This window comes from Nelusetta ayraudi, unplaced genomic scaffold (genome assembly GCF_046127955.1).
Source record: "Nelusetta ayraudi isolate G7.1 ecotype Tasmania unplaced genomic scaffold, CSIRO-AGI_Nayr_v1 ptg000017l, whole genome shotgun sequence".
Taxonomy (NCBI): domain Eukaryota; kingdom Metazoa; phylum Chordata; class Actinopteri; order Tetraodontiformes; family Monacanthidae; genus Nelusetta; species Nelusetta ayraudi.
In genome coordinates, this window is record NW_027466067.1 from 9,672,919 (window position 1) to 9,689,441 (window position 16,523).

Genomic DNA, 16,523 nt, shown 5'->3' on the forward strand with positions numbered 1-16,523 from the left:
CTTCGCTCACACAGTGAGCCATTGCTACCTGTCCTGCCTGTGGCAAAAGGATCAGTTGGCTCTTGCAACAGACCAACGGCACAAGGGTAACAGAAATGTGGAAACAATCCAAATAGAACAAAGACGGCAAATTAATAATAATGATAAGCAAGCATGATGACAAATTTTGTTTGTGGTTTGGCAAGTTGGATGTGCTTGTTCCACTGAATCATTTTAATTGCAATTCAAGTTGTTGTGACTGGTAAATAAGTATTTTCTATGGTTAAATGCACAGTGAGAGATTATTTTAAAAACAGAAAAAAACATTTGCCTTTTTTTTTTTACATTCTTTTTATTTAATCTTTGTTGTCTTTTTTTTTTGCTAGGCTTTTCTGAGCAAATATAACATGTGCCTCAAGTCTTTGACTATTCAGCCAGTTTTCTCCCTCTCATGCAATGGCTTTACGTTCCCTTTCATGATTTACAAACGGATGCGCCGGACATGAAAAAAGAGGTTGCAATTTTCCTCGTCAATACTGGCTAATCAGCACGAAAAACTAGTTTAATGGAAGCCTTCAAAGCACAGTCGAACCTGAAGGTCAGGTTAAATGTGAGCTGTTCACTGTAAATGGACACTTTGAAATTCAAGCGCGGCAGCGGCTATTACACAACGGCCCTGTTGTTGTACTGTCCTCAAACCAGTTTCGGTGAGAAAAGAGTGAAATTCAACAGAATTACACGGAAGCGAAAAACATTTTTCGTGCCAACGTGGCGACCCTGGGCCAAAAAAACCCCCAAAAAACTAGAATATTGACAAAGGAAAGTTTGGAATGTGCAGATGTTGAAGTCTTTGTGAGGGAGCCTCTAAGTTCGGACCTTTCCTCCTTATCAAACCCTCACATGACTGGATTAACTCACAGGTGCTAGGTTATCTTTTCTCATCTGGAACATTCCACTTATTCTCATTCTGCACCTGCAACCTGGAATGACATAAAAAAAAAAAAAAAAAATCGCACAAAATCTTTTTTTTTCCCTCGGTGAGCAGTAATAATCCCTTCCACAGATAATAACCAAAGAAATCTTCATAATTAGTACATAATCAATAAAAACATGGATTCAGACGGACAGAAAACCCCTAATCTAAGTTAAAGTCATGACCAGCAGCCTCTCATCTGATGGCGTGGAGCTGGTTGGAATCTTGGGTTGTCTAAGGTCAAGAAGGTGTATGAGGGACCATCAGTATATGGTAAGATTTTTGAAAAATCATATCAAAATAAATATATATTACCATACTACATAACCAGTTAACTCCTGCTGAAATCAGTGTTATGCATGAACTTCACTTTTATCGCTTTTTTCTGTCTTTTTTTTTCATTCAAGTGACACATTTGCTTTGAATTAACAAGGGCTTACTTTGCATATCAAGGTTATACCAGCAAATGTTTCCATCTTAATGTTTTTTTTTTTTTTTTTTTTTTTTTTTTAACCCATTTTGGATAAGTCATATTAGCTTAGTAGGTAAATGTTCTGATAAAGTGTGTCTTTAATACTGTATGTTTTGCTGTATCACATTAACCACAGTGTCTGGGCTGCTGAACTCTCATAACGTGAACCTTTCTGGTCATTTGTCCTTGAGTCTGGCTGATAACCCTGACCAAGGACAACACCAACCAAGGAGAACTTGCTGATCAGTGAGGCCACTGCGTACACTGGCCTTGTTATCAAGGTCAGACAGCTGGATTGCTGAGAAATGAAGTCAGAAGCTTGTGTGTTTTTCTTGTCGTCAATAGTTTTACTGACAAACTGGTTCCACTGGTTGGTGGAGAAATTTGAAGTAAAAATGTGGCCGTGAGTCCAATGATCCTCATCATCTGTATACGTATACAGATGAGCAATCTAATATTTATATTATACATTAAAAAAAAAACATGCATATTTAACTACTCAGGAACAATCGCTTTTGTGTGAAGGAAATGTCTTGATTACTCCATGATAGCTGACGCTTATTATTATAAAACATACAATATACAATAAACACAGTTTGAAACTGTCAGCATTTCCCACAAAAATGTAAGTGGATCACCATGTGAATGTGCGTGTGGCCTGTTGCAACATTTAATCGAGTTAACTTTGATCAGGCTTTGCCTGCAACCACCCATGCCTGATTATTACATAATAATAATAAAGGCAACATATCGATACAAAGACATTATTTCTCAAAGACACAGTTGTTTGTGCTTGTTTGCGTTCATTTCAATGTAATGACCAAAAAAAAAAAAAGAAATGTTGTCTTTGAGAAACTTTTGTCGGGTTTGACTTTCCTTTCCTCTGGGCAGTGAAAGTGAGGTTATTGTTGTGTTGCACGTGCACGTGCAGTGCAAGCACGTGACAAGCAAACTGATTAGGTAGGAAAATAATTAGAGACCAAGCTCTCCTTTTCCTCATTTCCAGGCCGAGCTCGGCTCGGCTGGTAGGACAATTTTCAACGCGTTTGTCGCACGATACTAACGTTGCAGTTCACCAGTAAGCAAGGGTTCCCATGCATGCGCTCATTCGATTCCACAGTTTTAAATACACGGCACTGGCTATTGAATTCAAAATGTTTCCAGGAAATCTTAGAGCCCCACCTGTTTTTACAGCTCAAGACATACCCTGATTGCGCTCTGGGCGAAATGGTATCGCAAGTTGTAACGTTATCATTTGTAAAGTTGACATAAACAAATCAGAAATTATCTGACATGAGGAGAAATCTTGACAATTATGTAGGGCATAAGTAAATGTGAAAAAAAACAAACCCTGTGAAGGTCAGTGGCTGCATTCTAAAATCATATAAAGCGTTCATTTAAGAAGGGATTTACAGTGATATACAGCAACAACAAACCTTCCATTCTAACTTCTAAATACTTCTGTTATCTTTCAGAATAGTGCTTAAGGGCAACTCAGTAAAGCAACAAGATTCTGCAGTCTCCCTTGACTTTGGTGGACAATTTTGTATCTGTTGGTCAGTATGTTACCGTGTCTTCTTTTAGCTGACAGGACACATATCACTGTGACAGTCGCGATCATTCATTGATTAAGTTTGACTCCTGGGGTTTAATAGCACCGCACTTTCTACCTTACCTACCTTACCCCACCTACTTTACAGCTCAAGTCAAACTGTCACAGCACTCTGTGCAAAAGGTATCACAAAATTGGAACTGCTCCAGAGTTTCTACACCTTGTAGGGTAAAGGTGTGACACTCAAATAGGAGACTCTTTTAAGAGGGGTAAAGGTTTTGTTAGCAATGCATCAAATGAAAAGCCCTGGATGCAGATACAATTTCACAACTTCTCCCTGTGTGAACTACTTAGTGGTCATGATCAAGACAGACAGTAGGAGGCTGTGAGAATAACAAAGTCAGTGCTTCAGAAAGCACCAATCCGCAACAAGTTTTACCAGGAACTCACTCTTGAGTTTTACTTAGAAATGTAAATGCATGCATGGTTTGCCTCAAATGACAATGCTTTCTCTTTCTCTCTCCCGCCCCCCCCCCCCCCCTCTCTCTCTCTCTCACACACACACACACTCACAGACATTGTCAAACACTAGTTGATCAGAAACTCCAGGCATTTTTTATTTTTTTTCAGGTTAGTTCATTTCAGTGCAGTTCAGCTCAGTTCGTTTGACTTTTTTGGTTCATGGACACATGGTTACTGATCAAAGTACACACAAATACAACTTGAATCAACCAAAAAGTAATAGAGAATGATGAAGCACAAATGCATGAAGCCTTTTAAGCCCCAGACCAGTTTTACTATTAAATATGTTTTGGTGTTTTTTAAAATAATAATTCCAGTATATTTTGTTTCTTTTCATTTCAGTTGATTTTTTTTGGTTCATGGATACTTCATACCAAAAAAGTGCACACAGACATAACCAAATTAACAACAAAAATAGTAATAACAAGAGAGAAAAGCATGTAGCTACATACATCACGCACACATCTTGTATCTTGCACACATAGCAGGGAACCTTTGGTATGCAGGACCAAGACACCAGGAAGGTTTTGCAATTTAAAAAAATAAACAAAAGAAAAAACCTTTGTGTCATTCACCTAGCAAATATTATGTAATTTGATAGTGTGCTTGTCTCTCAGACATGCAGTGAAACACTCTGTTGTGACTCACAAAGACTTTCATCCAGTTCCTCATTAGTGAAAAGTCATCTTTGTCTGTAAATATCCTTGGCATGTTGGGGATTGTTGTAAGTTGCTCAACATGCCTCAGCATTGCCGGACAATAGGGTAAAGCTCTTGGCTCAAGCGTAAATGTCATGAAAAGAAGAAGGAAGTAGGACATAAAAAATATGTTTGGTGGTTGTTGTTGTTTTTAATTACAGACCTCAGCATCAACCTGCTGGCATTTACAGTCCAGTAAATATTAGAGCCTCAGAGAACCTGCCTTTTTAGAAAAAGCAAAACCAAACTGTCCTTTTCCCTCTAAACAAAAGAATGGTGTGACACATTTTGTGGTTGCTGTGGTGATTAGTTGTTTCACACAAATTACCTCTTATTTTACAGTCACTTTTGTTGTCATGAAATCATTGTCCATTACCGGTCATTACCTCATGGTTTCCCAGAACTGTAAATAATAATAGCCCCCTACTTTGCTCTCAAAACTTTCCTTGAAAACATGAACCAAATAGACCAACCAAAAATAATTTTTAATTATATAAATACAATTAATACAATTATTAAAAGTTAGATTTAATATTTAAATAAAATAAAATACAAGGATTTTAGTCATTTTTCACAGATTATATGGAGCTCTTTCCTGTATAGATTATGTTGTACAGTGTAGTTCAGGCTGTCTTGGTCTTTAGAAGTGAAGAACTGTTAGTCGGTTAGCGAGCACCCTGTTCCCTGTGCTCACTTACTGGTGAAAGCTAACATCTTACCGGGGCTTAAAAGCTTGTTTGGCGGAGTCTTAGTTAAATACTAAGACAAACGTCGTCTTCTCTACCTGTGAGCTGGGTTTTTTTTGACATGCCCTTTAGCAGAAAGGGGAATTACGCACAAGGAAGGTAACAGGCAACAGACAAACAGGTGGATCTTGGTCAGAGTTGACAGGAAGGTAGATAAGATTAGAGAAATATGCAGGTTTGAATGACAACTCAATAATAATAATAATAATTAGTGAAAACATGAACAGGCAAAGAAAATAAATAAATCACCCCTTTCGGAAAAGGAAGTACATCTATCCTTCCCAGAAGCAATGTAAAAAGTCCAGAATGTGAACTGTCATAGTGTTCTATTTATAGTCTTTTAGGAGATTCTCATTCACCTGCTTTTGCTTCCTCTTCCTTCTTCCTTCTCAACCTATCTGTCATTCAATGCCAGTTCAAGTGGATTTTTTTAATTCTTTTTTTTACAACGCAAGTTATCTGTTCCATACTAACATCTAATTAAACTGAAGAGGTAACAAGGAAGAGGATTAGGCCACTGCCCTCAGAACACCCTGAGGCAAACCCTTGAACATGTTTAAATTTTTCAAATGCCAAATTCCAAAGAATAATTTGCACAACTCCTTACAAGCTGCAAGGCAAATTTCAGAAAGTGTTTGCTTTATTTTGTGTAGAATTCTTCAAATTCCACAATAACTGCTACGTGCTGCAGATAAAGCACAAAGTCAACACGATTAGAGAGAGTGAACATCTTCCATTTTCAAGCATGGTGGATAGTGTTTGGTGTATGAATGACTGGATATGTTTCACAGTAACTGACCAGCAGGAAAAGCCTGCAGGGGGTTTGTTTGAAAACATGTCTGTTTTGACACTAAATAAGGATTAGACTACTACTTACGATAATTACCCTTCAAACGAAAAATATGAGAAAAGAAAGATTATAATCATGACATTTGTCCGCAAAGTATCTTTTTTTTTTTCTCTCAATTTTCCCTCTAACTCAGAAACCCAGGTGTGCCTCAGAACAACGACTGTTGTATTTCACCCTGTAACATTGACCGATATAAATTATTGGTCAAAATTTGTCGCTCAATTACTATTTAAGTATTAACATAGTGGCCCTGCGAGGAACTGGCGACTTGTCCAGGGTGTCACCCTGCCTTCGTCCCTATGACAGCTGGGAGAGGCTCCAGCAGACCCCAGTGACCCTGAATAGGAATAAGCGGGTATAGAAGATGAATGAATGAATGAATGAATGAACATAGTACTATTACAATGTGTGCTGGCACATTACAAAGTTGGCAGTGCAATTAATCTCCTTTTCCTTTGGATCCACCTTGTATGCCTTTTCCTTGTGGTGAACTGATAAACTGAGCTACATTAGGAAAATAAACAAGATGTGATGACTTTCTTTTTAATGAAAGCTTATATATATGAACAATATATAAGAAAATGCATTAAAAAAAAATAAAACTATTTGTCAATTTCTTAAGAACAGCAACACTATTCCAATCACAGAATGGTAGGACAACAAATAAGGTTTCAATAACAACAACAACATCATCATCATCAACAACAATCATATAGAAAGTGTTTCAGTCTTTGATAATATGCCAAGCGGTGCCCTTCCCGGAAGGGCAAATTTTAAACAACGATCTTCTGCCACCTGGTGGTACTTTAATGTCACTACAGTTTTGGACATTTCCCATTTAACATTGTTGAGTTACATTTATATCCATACTACTCTTCCCCGCCCCACTCCCCCAATTTGCAATAAACAACATCACATTTTAGTATTATTGCAAGCCAGAATCGACGTTTAGAAATTGAACATTTGACGTTAGCTTATGTATGCTTCCCCTTTAAGAACAGCAGCCAGACGCTCACGGCGCCAATCACGGCGCGTAAACCGAACTTTGTTGTGATGTTAGCAACTACCGAACTCATGAGCTAGCGTTAGCTGTTGGAGCTAAGGGTGCAATATTAAAGTAAATTAGTGAATGAAATGCCTTTACATCTGGACTAGTTGACGGTCTGTCTCCAAATTCAGGAAAGATCGCTTCAGCCATGGTAAGTGTGCCTTAGCTGAATGGTGTTCGTAGTTTCTCGAAGCACTAAGGGCTGCAATTGCGTGTCTCCAACGTTCCCTAATTGTATATTACAACATAGCGTAGAGAAATGTTTGTTTGTGGATACTTTTTTTCCCTGGTCTTCTTATAAAGTCATCACTATGTCTCCAGCTTTTCATCAGTTCATCGGTGAAACGAAAGCGGTATTCAGGAGGTTTAGAGCAGCGTGGTAAATAAATACATTCTAACGAATTCTATTGAATTCAATAGGAATTGGGGGAAAATGTTAAACTTATAAATAGAAATATCTGCAATCTATCAAGACCGATACGTTATTGACATCAACATTACATTATATATGTATGTTCAACAGCAATACACACCCTTTATTGCCATGTTAAAAAAAAGATACGTTATTGTTATTGTTTTCTATTTATTTTACGAGACAGCTATAACCATATTCGTCCAAAACCCAGATGTACCTTTTTTTATTTTACCTCTGTACATTTGAGTCTGTGACATGAGCCACAGTATTCTGGCATATCTTTAACTGCAGATTTGTTTAAATTTTCATACACAACTGCACACAATTATAACAGAGGTATGAGGTTATTTTTGATGTGACGTGAGTTTGGTTTTTGTTTACATAACAACAACAACAACAACAACAACAACACACATATATATTTAAAGTAAAGTTTATTATATTTACAAATATAAAAATGCACTTTAGAAAAAGAAACACCGTTGGACGTAACATCTTATGAATCTATCTATCTATCAAAGCAAGAGCGGTTGTATTAGCTTTCAACGCCATATTTGTCAAAGTTCCGTAAAATGACGCCAAGATCCAGCTCCACAGTCCCCATGGCCTCGGTGTTAAGTCGGTATCGGTCAGCTCCACTGTAGATCAGGTCCGGACTGCGGAGCTGGGGACCTCCGCCAACAAACATTTGTGACAGCTGCTCCTGCCAGGAGCCGAGCGGCCTCCAGGTCACGCAGCTTATTCGGTGATGTCCGGGGCTGGAGGGGACGTGGCAGTACCCGTAACCGTACAGCTGGCACCGTCCAAAGGAGTCCTGGTGCCACACTTGGAGATGAAGTTTTGGCCATCCTTGGAGACCTTTAGTTGCGTAATGCAGATCAATCGGGTGGCTCCAGTACGCCATGTCTCCTAGTTTGGGGACGTCCACTTGTGTCTGGCCCTCCTTTAGCCCCGATAGCAGCCGCCATGCTCCTCCTGTATGCACACCCCATTTGCAAAAGAGGCTGTTCTGCGGGAAACCACTGGCCCCGACGATTTGACCAATAATATGCAACTCAGTCATGTCGTTAAACGACTCTTAATACCGGAACATACGACGTACAAAAAGTCGCTTCTGGTCCTCTCGCGTCTTTTCCCTCTGGTTAGCTTAAATGCTGGAAGCGACTAGCGCTCAGTCTCAAGCTCCACAGCTCACGTCTCCTTGGCAACCAAGGGTTCCGGAAATAGATTTACCCGACGTTGTGCCTGTCAGGCAGTGTTTCCGGCCAAAAAAAAAAAAAAAAAAAAAAAATCGACTTATTTTTATTTAACCCGAACAATATTAACTAGTGCATTCCGTCAGAAAAGTTCTGATTTGACTTAGGTTGGCAATAGCGTCTTAGGTTTTGCCTTACATCCAGGAATCTTGCAGGGTACATAAAGCTGTTTGACACCCCGCCCAACCCCGCCCCTCACATTTTTTTTTGTATAACTTTATTGTAAGCCGTATGGACGGACAATTTCGGTAAGGTAGTAACTTATAATACGTCCAAATGTAGTTGCACCAAATCCATAAGGACAAAAGAAAGTAAGGTCGACAAATACATTCATGGTCGACAAGCGTGGCAAACGACTTAAACACAGGTTTAACATATACATATAATACAACTCGAACCTAGAGGAATAATTTTGTGGAACAGATAAATGACAAAGTTTTAAATATAGATAAATAGATATGTTGTTATATTTTTTTCAGGATATGATATGATATAACAACAACAACAACAACATTTACATAATCTTCATTTAGCTCATAGTGAAATTAAACTCACTGCAGCAACATTATTTTTTCCTTTGGGCTGTTTTTTTTTTTTTTTTTTGAGCTGGGCTGCTTTAGTCCTGCTACACAACCACACACTCTTTCTTGATGGCATATAGCTTCTGCATGTCTAGTTCCAGTGATGGCTTCAGTCGTTGAGCAGTTCTCTTTGTGCAGACATTTCCTTCTTCAGAAATACTTTCAAGATGCACCAGGTTTTATTCCTTGGGTCTCTGTTTTCCCGTGTAGGCAGATCCAACCTTGGAGAGAAATTTCAAGGGTCACAGGGACACAGTGACAAGTGTGGACATCAGCAGCACTATGAAACAGATTGGTAAATGATTATTTATTTATCGTCTGTCGTATAATTTAATACACCTGTTTGCCGTTGCCTTTTATTTCATTTCCTGTGCACAATTTGATATCTCTGATCTCATTCATGGTGTCCTCTTCACCTGCGCTTTCCTCCCTCTTAGCCACAGGCTCCATGGACACAAGTGTCATGATTTGGAACATGAAAGCTCAGATGCGTGCCTATCGTTTTGATGGACACAAAGATGCTGTCCTTTCAGTTCAGTTTTCTCCCTATGGCAACCTGGTGGCCTCAGCTTCCAGAGACAAGACTGTCCGGCTTTGGGTGCCAACAATGTGAGTCTTACTGTTGTACCCCTTTTACTCTGCTATCACAGTAAGACTTATGGGTTTTAAAATTGAAACAACACATTGATCTCCAAGGCCAAGCATCATTTTGAACACCTCTTATTTTATTTATTTTATTCTATTTAATTTAATTTAATTTTTTAGTATTTTTGAAGTGCTGATTTTGTGTGTGTTTTTTTACAGGAAGGCAGAGTCAACATCTTTCAGGGCTCACACCTCGGCTGTGCGCAGCGTCAACTTTTCTAGCGATGGACAGAATTTAGTCACAGCCTCTGACGACAAGACCATCAAAGTGTGGACAGTCCACAGGCCAAAGTTTCTCTTCTCCTTCAACCAGCACATCAACTGGGTCCGCTGTGCTAAGTAGGCACACGCAGTTGCACTCATGGTCATATTGGTTGTGGTGCATTTCATCAGACCGGCTATTGTTGCAAACCTATGACAGTTTATCCTTGTTTTTGTTTAACTGAGAACTAATGTTTTGGCGTCTCTTGCAGGTTTTCCCCAGATGATCGTATGATTGTTTCGTGCAGTGATGATAAGACTGTAAAGTTATGGGACAAGAACAGCAGAGAGTGTATTCATTCGTTCTATGAGCACGCTGGGTGAGCACTTTTTTTCAAGGGTTCCTGGATATTAATTATTTGTGTGAAAATCTATTTTGAGTTTTGGCCAATTTCATCATCCTTGTTATCTGTTTTAATGGGTTGATCGTGTTTTACTGCTAAAGCTTGAATAGTTTTATAATCAATGTCTGTTTTTCATTTTCCGGTAAGCTCTGCCAACTATGTGGATTTTCATCCCAGCGGAACATTCATCGCTGCAGCCAGCACTGACAACTCTGTCAAGGTGTGGGACATTAGATACTGCAAGATGATCCAGCACTACCAAGGTACTGACGCCTACAAGCCATTGAAAGACAATGTTCTGTTCCATTTACAAACTGCAACTACTGGAGTGAAATCACAATTGCGATTAAAAGAAAACTATATGAATTTTTCATCAGTCATTCAATTATTGTGATGCATGTAATTTTGATCATTATGATAACATCAACAGCACAATATGTGCCTTAAAAGCAGTCTTTTACTGAAGGTTTCTGCTTCAACAGCACAACAACAAATAAGATTTCATAGCGTATATAATATCACATGCGGGACACACGGTCAGAAAACAGATCGGCTGAAATAATAATAATTAAAAAAAAAAAAAGCTTGGCTTACAAGAAAAAACATTTGTAAGGCACTTGAAACTTGGGTCAAACCTAAACATGCAAAAATAGACAATGTTAATTAAAAATGATCTTCTATTTTATTTGAACCTTGACTTAAAAACTTAGTCAATTTCAAATATGAAATTTACAGTGTATGTATATATGAAAAAAGTAACAATTGAAATAATACACGGTTGGCTTGGAGAGAGCTTGCTGGTGCAGTCAAATGTTATCACTTTCATCAACGGTTCAAAATACAGTCGAGGATCAAAAACAAATCACAGTGATAACAACAACAAGAGGAAAACACAAGCCTTCACTCTCACAGTTGGAGCCGTAATCAAGGTTCACCTTGTCTTTGCATATTCAACAAATATTGGTGCCTTTTGTGAGCCTGCACTGCAGTCTGGTTGTTCTGGTAGCTTTCATAAATGGATTTGAATTTGAGAGATCTAATAATGGATAATTACATCTGTCTGGAGAGGGGGGAGTGTGAGGATAAAAGCTTTTTCTCCCCACCCCTGCCATTTATTTCCTCTCCACCATTTCCCCCCTGGCACAGAGAAGCAAATTACCAATTGTGCCAGAAGCTATTGGTGAAAAGGGTTTGATTTAATGTTAGATAACCAAGAGACTAATGGCAATTATACTGTGCTGTCTTTTAGTCCGATGGTGTTGGGCGGCGAATCCTTCTGACCTTTCGGTTTGCTTAGCATTTGACCAAATATCCCCGCACGATCAAATGCATTTTCTCCCATCTGAATGTAGCAAAGCTACAGCTCTTCTTCACCTCTTTCCTGCATTAGAAGTGACGATATCGATAGGTCGTTGTACCACTTAATGCCAGCAGAGGGAGCATTCCACCCGTTCAAACGCTCACAGTATTTCTGGTTCGTAAAACTGATGATCACTTGCCACAGGGTGTATAGCGCTAGAGTGTATGTGCTCATGTGATGCTCAGCAGCTGTTCCTTTAAACCGTTCAATTAGGCATCTGCCTTGGTGAAGTGTCCTTGGGCAAGGCACTAAAATCAAATCAGTCTTTTGTGCTCTGAAGGCACTAAATGTTTTGGTTTGGTTTGTTTGAAAAGTTTGAAACACACAGATTAGCAGTGTGCCCCGGCTACAAAAGGACACACAGTCAACATTCCTCAAGTGCTCTTACAACATCAGTAAAAATGTGAGGCAAAGAATACCAACAGCAGCAATGTAGAGCCCCCCTATTTTACTGTGAAAAAAAAAGAACACTTCTTCACTCCAAGGCCTGGAATCACTGGCTTGAGGGTGGATGACTGTTCCATGCCATCTGTGTAATCAAAGCTACTCTTTCAAGCTAACATACCACATAAATAAATACCAATTGAACTCAATGTTTTTTATTCAGAACTCATAAAAACACCACGTTTGGCCAGTCGGTCCTCCACCTTAAACCATCAGAGAGTTTTGAAGTGTTCAGTGTCCATGTGGGTGAGAGAGGGAATGATTTGACAGTCATAGCAGAAAATCTTACCTTGATTTTGACGTCAGGCGAGAAATTTAGAGGCATATAAATTGACCCGAGTGCATTGTCAGTTTGTTATCAACTAACCATACATTAACATTTCCCTGTTCTCTGCTGAGAGCATTTTTGACAAAAAAGTGTGGAGGACAACTAATGCATTGTTAATCAAAGATATGCAGCAATGTACCTCAATACCCTCTGGCCAGACAGTCGAAGCAAATGTTTTGGTAAAACGTCCTGTCATTATGATTATTCTAGATTTAAAATGCCGCATGATGCAATCACCTTGCCAACCTTTTGTAAAAAATGACAATTCATAACATGCTGTCTGTGACCTTTAATCATACCTACCTTCTTATTTACTGGCAAACTGTGTTCAAATATAAACATGCAAAGAAAAGAAAGAAAATTATAATTTCTTTTCCTATAATAAGGTGTGTGTGTGTGTGTGTGTGTGTGTGTGTGTGTGTGTGTGTGTGTGGTGTCTCCCAGTCCACAGTGGGACGGTGAACAGCTTGTCGTTTCATCCAGCTGGTAACTTCCTCATCACAGCGTCCAGCGACTGCACGCTGAAGATACTGGACCTCGTAGAGGGCAAACTTCTCTACACTCTGCATGGGCACACGGTACGAACGCCCAGCACCTACACACACACACAAAGTGTTAATCAATCTCTTTTCAGACATCACGTCCTTGCTCATGAGCAAGTCGTGCCTTTTGTGCTCGTGTGGATGGTCTGAACTTGGAGTGCGTGCGGCAGCGTGAAAAAAAAAAAAAAACAACAAAAAAAACGCCGCTTCCAATGTGGTGTATTTTAGTACTTGACAGGCAAGCAGCCAGCCCACTCACAATGACTCGTCTCAGGGTGGTTGCAAGGAAACTGCTTTCTGCCTCCGTTCCTCTGGATCCTCTCCTCCTTTTCCTCCTCCTCTTTGTCCTTCTTCCTCTCGCCGCTTCCCTCCTTGTCTCTTATCTCTGTGACTTCAGCACTCTCTTCTCCGTGTTCTTTTTTTTTTTTCTTCCCTCAGCCTCGTGTTGTGCTTCTCTCTCTCTCTCTCTCTCTCTCTCTCTCTCTCTCTCTCTCTCTCTCTCCCTCTCTCTCCCCCCCCCCCCACCTCCCCCTCTCTCCACCCTCCTTTCTCCTACACCTCGTTGCGCTTCTCACATTTTGGCTGGCTGGACTAGTTGGCCGGGCGGCTCGCTGACTGTATCTGTTTGTTTGAGCAGCGGATGGAGCGGCTTCATGGCTGCTTGAGGAATCCTCGAGCTCTGCCAAGAGCACATGTGGTCCATCTGTTTATCCTTCCCTTGTACATGTTGCCCGTCTTTCATCCTGTGTTGTTTTTCGTTGGGGTTTTTTTTTTTGTGTCGTTTGTGACACATGCGCCTCTCTTCAGTCACCTGCCAAAGCTCGTCCCTTTGCAGAGAGAAGAAAAACGCTCGTTCCCTCCGCAACTTCTCTCCATCTCTGTTGTTGTTCTTTTAAGCCTCCGGTGACTGGGCCAGCCTCTCGGTGCTGGGAGTACTCGGGGTGTTGTGTCTATCTGTTGGGTATGGGCCTGCTGCGTGTGAAGTGTGAAGATGCATGCGCGTGCACTCGACGTGACAGCATGAGAGCTCTGGGAAAGTGTGAGGTTTTTTTATTTTAATCTGGCGGGGATCTGAGAAATATTTTGTTTACATCCCATCTGACAGACTTGCGTTCAGCCTGGGTGTTTGCTTCTCTGTGTGACACCTGTCTTTACTAAATGAGCCAAGATTAAATTACACGTAATCAGTATTTAAGCCTCGGCAAGTGTTTTCACGCTTGGAATAAAGTCTTTCCTGGTGATTTTCTGGCCTTTATCATTTTTTTAAACGACTAAAAGACCATAACTGAAAAATCTACAATAGCAAGATTTGCTATGAATCAAGTTTCAGGTGATAGTCGTCCTGTCAGCCGTTTCAAAGGCGTTTATGTTTTTGTATTGCAGTCTATAGGAAAAATGTTGTTTTGGACCCATGGGATTTTTTTTTGCTGCAGTACCGCGAGTGGCCACTGAGAAAAATCAGTGCACGGCCATATTGCCAGTCCGGTGTCTCTAGCGTATCCGTGTGTGTATAGAATGTTTTGAATACGGCTTTGTGTAAACGCGTTTTTTTTTCGAGAGGCTACTCAAAAAAAACACGTAGCCAGTGAGTAGCCTGTAATAGTGAAACAACCCATTGCAAATAATGTTGATGTTTTACAATGTTATATCCAAAGTGTACTACAGTGTCCAGCTGGATCTCACATTTTTCTTACACCTGCTAGGACAGGCATGGGCAAACTACGGCCCAGGGGCCATAGGCCATAAAATAGCTGTCGAGTCATTTCAACAAAGAGCTCAATACTGTGGGACACTGATGAAGTGAAGACACTGATCTTGTTGTAACTTTGCTTTTGTTCATTTTCAATTAACATTAAAGCACATATTTTCTACATATCCCACAATATATTTTTCCTCCTATGAGGTGGGTCACCAAAACACTCCATCCATCCGCTGCTGCTTCGACCCCTTGGTCAAATTTAAGAGCCCATTGTGGCCCACCAGTCAAAAAGTTTGCCCACCCCTGTGCTGGGATGTCACGCTTTGGTTCATGGTAGCAGAATATGATTGCATCTTGAGAGACAAGCGGACCTGCTCGATGTATAAATACAAACGTTGATTCGCGTGTTACGCATTTGGCCTTCAGCTGAAGTGCATTGATATGCAAAAGGCTACTTGTGTAATGTAGCAATTGTTCAGTCCGGTCCTATTCAGCATTTATTGGAATATTTTAATGGACTAACAGTGTTGGAAATGAGGCCAGCATGCAAAGTGTCCAATAATTCCTGCTAATCATAACTTAATGGACGGCGCCATGTGGGGCCTGTCTGGCTGTTCATTTATCTGTGCATAAAATGCGCTAGTTAGCTGCCCTGTCAGACGGTGTGTGTGCGTGCGTGTTGCGTGTGTCTGCGTGGGCGTGAGTGTGTGCGTCTGTGTCTGACCATGGTTAGTACCCGCCTGGCAGCCGGCATTAGTCAGTGCAGAGACAGAACGTGCTGTCTGTCAGGCCGTCGCGTTGCCATAGTGACACTGTCTGCTTCTCCCAGGTGCTTCTGGGAAACCATTCCTCACCCAAACTGGCCTGTCTGGGTGTCAGCCACAGGACTCACCCCCCCACCACCCCCCACCCCTCCTCCTTCCCAGCAGCCTGCCTGCCTGCCTGCCTGTCTGTCTGTCTCTCTTTTCCCTTCCCTTCCTTTGCTTTTTTGTTTTGTTTTGCTGTCCTCTCCTCTCACCCGCTCTCTTTGAACACAGTTCGAGCGCTCAGGCTGTAGTCGTCCGACCTGCTTTGATCCACGAGGTACGGGGGCGGGGCGGAACAACATAAATCGGAACTTTCCGAGTTTCGGGGTTTAAACACACTTGCGCATCGTACTCAAGTCCAAACCCTCTTCGATTTATGTTTTTTGGCTCTCACCTGAGTCTCTGCTTCATCTTATTGATTGCTGAGCTGTTCTGTTCAACCCACTTCTACACTTCTACACACTGTGATGGCACACACACACACACACACACACACACACACACACGCACACGCGGTTCCCTTCAAAACATCACACTTTTTTCCTTTGATGATCCAACATGTGTGAGTGTGTAACAGTCTTCTGAGCCAAACATAAAATTGCACCCTGCCCATTTATGCTACAAATATATTGAATGCCTGCTAAGTGCTGTTTGTTTTAATTGGTTATGATGATTTGTATCCATATTGGAACAGTAGCTGCGTTTCCTTTCTAGTTTTTCGCAAAATAAAAGCGATGTTTCTAAAATTTTGACACAGTCCAGTTGCGTTTTGCAGGCTTTTCCCTTGAATGGTGCAAAGGGCATGAACCGTAATTCTTGTGAAATCTCAACCCGCGAGTCCAGACTTTGAGGAGGTTGGAGGTACAAAACATTTTGCGATAAATCTGCATTTTGATGTTGTTTGCTGTCAAGAACGGTTGTTATATTTTTCTCTTTGATTACTTGTAAAAAATATTCCGTCTCCTCCTCCGTCCAAGCATAATCCGCCATTTTCACTTGAAG

At 40.6% G+C, this 16,523-nt stretch overlaps 2 protein-coding genes across 2 annotated transcripts in view; one reads left to right on the plus strand and one right to left on the minus strand.

Annotated features, from left to right (window-relative positions):
* Positions 1 to 6,714: 6,714 nt before the first annotated feature.
* Positions 6,715 to 16,523, plus strand: part of poc1a (POC1 centriolar protein A) — a 29,154-nt gene continuing 19,345 nt past the window's right edge. Inside the window, exons 1-7 of the mRNA XM_076025316.1 lie at positions 6,715 to 6,991; positions 9,303 to 9,387; positions 9,530 to 9,701; positions 9,897 to 10,076; positions 10,211 to 10,318; positions 10,490 to 10,605; positions 12,919 to 13,052. Coding sequence (XP_075881431.1) covers positions 6,989 to 6,991; positions 9,303 to 9,387; positions 9,530 to 9,701; positions 9,897 to 10,076; positions 10,211 to 10,318; positions 10,490 to 10,605; positions 12,919 to 13,052 — 798 coding nt within the window. The 5' untranslated portion in view covers positions 6,715 to 6,988. The remainder of the gene's footprint in view (positions 6,992 to 9,302; positions 9,388 to 9,529; positions 9,702 to 9,896; positions 10,077 to 10,210; positions 10,319 to 10,489; positions 10,606 to 12,918; positions 13,053 to 16,523) is intronic.
* Positions 7,736 to 8,516, minus strand: b9d2 (B9 domain containing 2). Its single transcript, XM_076025317.1, has one exon. It carries the CDS (start codon positions 8,316 to 8,318, stop codon positions 7,791 to 7,793), a length of 528 nt encoding a protein of 175 aa, XP_075881432.1. The 5' UTR covers positions 8,319 to 8,516; the 3' UTR covers positions 7,736 to 7,790.

Bases quoted from the DNA above. Each gene is read 5' to 3' on its own strand.
- b9d2 (XM_076025317.1), bottom strand. From the start codon at position 8,318: ATGACTGAGTTGCATATTATTGGTCAAATCGTCGGGGCCAGTGGTTTC.